The sequence below is a fragment of the Microtus ochrogaster genome, unplaced genomic scaffold (assembly GCF_000317375.1).
Source record: "Microtus ochrogaster isolate Prairie Vole_2 unplaced genomic scaffold, MicOch1.0 UNK74, whole genome shotgun sequence".
NCBI lineage: Eukaryota > Metazoa > Chordata > Mammalia > Rodentia > Cricetidae > Microtus > Microtus ochrogaster.
In genome coordinates, this window is record NW_004949172.1 from 802,005 (window position 1) to 806,944 (window position 4,940).

Here is a 4,940-nt window from a genome sequence, read left to right on the forward strand (position 1 = left end):
GTAGAGCCCCTGCCTAGAATCTCCAGCGAGGGGCTGGGGTGTGGCTCAGCAGTAGAGCCCCTGCTTAGACCCCTCCAGGTGTGAGATTCTTGCTTCAGTCTCCATTACTGTAAAAATTCTTTTAAAGAGGAGACTTCTGAGGTAAATTAGAGTGAAGACTGAAAGCTAAATTAATGGGAGTAGAGACAATGGACAAAAAGACTTTACTACTGAGCTTGGAGGTGAGAGTTCTGGAAGATTCTCCATGGAAAATTTGGAAGTGGCTGCAGGAGATTGGAACAAGAGATGGCCCAGGAAATGAGACAGAGTTCAGGAGGGTGCAGCGATGGGCTGGGTACCTGTCAGGCTCCCAGGACACTCCAGTAAGATCTCTGTGTTCCTTCTCGCCAGGCGGAAGCATGTGGCAGCCCTACTGGACATCAGAGGACTTCGGAACACAGCTGCCCGCCAGGAGATTCTGGCGGTGGCCCGGGACCTGGAACTATCTGAAGGTGGTACCCTATCACCAGCTCGGGACCGCGCCTTCTTTGCTGACATTCCGGTGCCCCGCTCATCCTTCTGCCTTGGCCTCCCTCTCTTCTTGGGACGCTTCCCTCTCTCCCGGCTGGCCAGGCCCAATCTGGCTTGTCTGCCCCTGCGGCCTCGTCCTCCATCGTCAGTTAGAGCCCGAGCCCAACGCTGAGGCTCCTGGTGCCCACGTTGCTGCGGAGATACCCTCCTCCCTTCCACGTGACTCCTTGCCTGAGACACAGACCTCCGGGATGGCAGGTGCTTTAGATCTCCCACCCAGCCCGGAGTGTCCCCTCTAGAAGGGAAACAGAGGCCAGGATGAGTAAAGAGTTCCCCAAGGCTGCCGAGGTCATTCCCAGCACCCTCTTTCCCCATAGCCCAGCATGGCGGAGAGCCTTCTGGAAGGCTCTACACAAATATCCCCGCCCACCTCCTTTCCCCTCACCTCAAGGTCTGGCCCCAATCCAACGTACTAAGGAACGGTAGATACTTAGAATAAAGAGGTTTCTATTTAACACTAGGAAGGGCTGAGTCCCAAGTGCAGGGGAGGGAAGACAGGGCCCAGGGCCAAGCACTCTTTGCACACACCCAAGGCCACCAGGGCTGGGGTCCAACTCCTGGGGAGGACAGTGAACGTGGGCAGAAGCCGTAGGAGGCCAGACACTGCCCAGTTGCCCGTTGATACTGAGTCCTTGCTCCTTGTGGCTCTGAGGCAGCTGCTTGACCGCTCTGAACCAGACACCGCTAGTTTATTTACTGCAGTGTCTGCCGTCGTTCTGAATTTGCGGCTGCCACCTTGGCACGACCCTCCCTGTCCATGCTTAGTGGGGGAACCTGGTCCGGAGAGGAAGGAGCTGGGGGGTTGGGCCGGCAGCATCCAGGGCGCCCTCCTGGGTTGATGCAGGAAAAGTCTCAGGGTGGGAAGTTTCCAGCCTCTCAGGCTGGAGCCCAGCCGGATCCCAGTCCCCACAGAATCCTTGAGGTCATCTCCCTGCTGACCTCTGCCCCTCCGGCCTCAGCTGGACAGCTTGTGATGGATGCTTCCTGGCCGGGGTTGGGTTTTATTTTATTTTTTTTTCCCTGAGAAGTCAGAAAGAAGAGGCAGCCAGGGGTCAGCACAGGGGCCGGGGTTGGAACCTCACGCATGTCTGGACATTGGCAACAACATGGGGGCTCTAGACTCTGAGAGCCTCCGGGCTGTGTGCTTCAGAGGGGAAGCTGTTAGTCTCTGGGCTGTACTTCCTGTCTCTCCTGGGAAATTGCTTAACTTCTCTCTGCCCAGGCCTCCTAAGAGGCCCAGGGGATGTCCCTCCTCCTCCCTTGACCTTCTGAAAGTGACACCTCAATGTCATTGACATTCAGGAGAGGGGAACTGACTGGGGCAGTCTGTTGCATTGGTGGCCGCTTGCACAATTACACATGTATTTAATCTGTGTACGGTCACGTTTCGTCATTTTCTGACTTGATAACCCATCGTTCAAACGCAGCCTTCCTTGTCTTCATGCTCGCGGATGGCAGGATGGTGATCCTAGCAGACTGGGTTCTGAGGAAAAAAAACAGAAGGGGCCAGACTGGGCTGCATCTCAAGATCACATCCCAAAAAATGGGGTGGGTTTAGTGAGATGGCTTACTGGGTATAGGTGCCTGCCACCAAGCTTAACAGATTGAGTTTGAGCCCCTGGAACCACATGGTAGAGAAAACATACATATACATACATACACACACAGGCACACGCCTGCACACATGCACAAATATAACCAATGGAATGTAGACTCCTTCTCTTTTGGGTTAAGGTCTCACTATGTAACCCTGGCTGGCCTTACACTCACAGAGATCCACCTGCATGTGCCTCCCAAGTGGGTTAAAAGTATACACCACCATGCCTGGCTATTTTGAGACAAGATCCTGCCTATAGTCTAAACTAGCCTAACTCTCAATTCTCCTGTCTCAGGCTTCCGACTGCTGGGATTAGGGACATGAACTGTCCTGGTTTTTTTGTTTTTATTTTTGTTTTGTTGTTGTTGATATAGGGTTTGTTTCTCTGTGTATATCTGGCTGTCCTGGAACTCACTCTGTAGACCAGGCTGGCCTCGAACTCACAGAGATCCACCTGCCTCTGCCTCCCTGAGTGCTGGGTTAAAGGCATGTGCCATGCCACCCAGTGGTTTATTATGTTGTTGTTTTGAGACAGCTCTGTATGTACCCAAGGCTGGCCTGAAACTCAGCAGCCACCGTCTGGTAAGTCCAGCTCTGAATGACACCTGGGACACTGTGCTCAAAGTTTAAACCACCTACATGTCCAGTAACTGACACTGGGGTGCACAGATGGGCCACGCAGTGTCATTTGTCAATAAGAGGCATGACAACCCAGTGGTGGGCACAGTGGCACATGCTTAATACTCAGCTTGGGATGTTGCTGCAGGAGGATCATGATTGGAGGCCAACCTGATCTACATGAATTCCAAGTCAGCCTGGGCTACAAAGCTAGACCTTGTCTGAAAACAGTGAAAGGGTGGGCTGGGGAGAAGGCTGGGGGCTAAAGGCCTTTGCGACACTTCCAGAGCAGACTTAGTTCCCGTACACTGGGCAGCTCTCTCTCTCTCTGCCTGTAACTCCAGCTCAGGGATTCGGTATCTCTGGCATCCTCAGACAGCCAGAGTGACGTAAACACTTACTCACTTACACGCTTACCCACAAACAGATACGTAATTATAGATGAATGAATGAATCAAACCTGGCTGGAAAGATGGCTTGGCAGTCAAGAGAAATTGGTGCGCTTCCAGAAGACCTGGGTTCAGTTCCCAGCACCCACATGGTGGCTCAAAACTGCCTGTAACTCCAGTTCCAGGAGGCCTGATGCCATCTTCTAACCTCCAGACAACAGGCACGCATGTGGTGCACGTACATACTTGCTGGCCAAACACATAAAGCAAATAAAGAGAGAGCAAGCCTTGGTGTCAGCTGCGATCAGAGCAGCCTTGAAGATGGCACAGGCAGAGATGGGACCAGATGAAGCTGAGTACAGAGTGGGTTTTCACTCAGATGGACCAACCACTGCCAGGAGCAGGGATAGAAGAGGGAAGACTTTGTGACAGGATTTGGGATCGCAGTCATTCATTCCATCCACAAACTGGAGCCAGGATCCAAAGACAGGATGCCAAAAGCTGAGATGAGAGGCCGGAGTTGAAGGCCAGCTTGGGATGTATAGTGACATCTCATCACAAAGAAGCAAGTCAAGGGTGTAATTCAGTGGCTACACCTCAAATTCCCCAGTGAAGGGCTGGGGTGTGGCTCAGTGGTAGAGCCCCTGCCTAGAATCCCCCAGTGAGGGGCTGGGGCATGGCTCTGTGGTAGAGCACTTGCATAACATCAAGATTTTTTGGAGGAATCACAACACATCAGTGGGCAAAGGGTACAGTGGGGTTCGCTGTAGCCCCCAAGAAATATTGTGTATGGAATTAAAGATTGGAGACCAGGGACTGGTGAGTTGCTCAGCACATAATGGCACTAGCACCAAGTTTTTACAACATGAGCTTGATCCTCGGAAATCACAGGGCAGGAGGAGATAGCTCTTACCAGTTGTCCACTGACCTTTGGTTCCATCTGTTGGAGCATCTAACAAACCAAACTACTGCCATATTCAGGAGCTGGGCTGGGCAGACACAAAACACCCCACGCTGGGTCTGCTGACTGTTGGCCTTTTTGCAGAAGACAGGTTAACGGGCCCTGCCCTGAGTGTCTGGCAACCTCTCCCAGCCATCTGACTACAATTCTACCCTAAATGCATGTGGCATATGGCTGGAACGGAGCGGGGACATGGTGGGGGGCGGGCTTCATCATCCCTGCTGGATGATGGTACAGACCTTCCAGTGTGGCTGCCTGTGGCCCCTCATCCCTGCTCTATGAGGAAATCTAACAAATCCTCTGGTTCCTCGGTGAATAAGCCTCAGTTTGTCTGGGGACCTTGGGAGGAAGTGGATGTTGTTTCCAGCTCCCCAAAGGAAGAGATTTTAGAAACACTTCCACGTGTATGCATGCACTAGATAAGTAAACAAACAAATACATATTTTAAAATATTGGAAGTGACCTTTCTGTTCTGATCTAGAATATTCCCCAAACTCTCTGTTTGTGAGGAGGTGAGTATGTCATCGTCCCTACCTGAAGAACCCTAAAGACAATCCCTGATGTATGCTCACAGTGCCCCAGAGCTCACACGGAAGGAGGAGATGCTCCACCCTTCAGGACTGTAAGCTTAGGAATATGCTGCATGTAGAATCATCCATTGTTGTTCTGCACTTAGCTGAGGCTGGTCTTGAACTTCTCACCCCCTGCCTCAGCCTTCCACAGGGATTATAACCATGCACCTCAAAGCCTGGTTCTTTTCTCTCTTTCTTTTTATATTTATTTATTCCTTATGTGTCGTGTGCAA

The 4,940-nt window shown here is 51.9% G+C and overlaps 1 protein-coding gene across 1 annotated transcript in view; it reads left to right on the forward strand.

The window, feature by feature from the left end:
- Exoc3l2 (exocyst complex component 3 like 2) overlaps nt 1–1,242 on the forward strand; it is a 16,438-nt gene extending 15,196 nt beyond the window's left edge. The window contains exon 9 of the mRNA XM_005370293.2: nt 391–1,242. Within this exon, the coding sequence (XP_005370350.1) occupies nt 391–682 (292 nt within the window). The 3' untranslated portion in view covers nt 683–1,242. The remainder of the gene's footprint in view (nt 1–390) is intronic.
- Nucleotides 1,243–4,940: the final 3,698 nt, after the last annotated feature.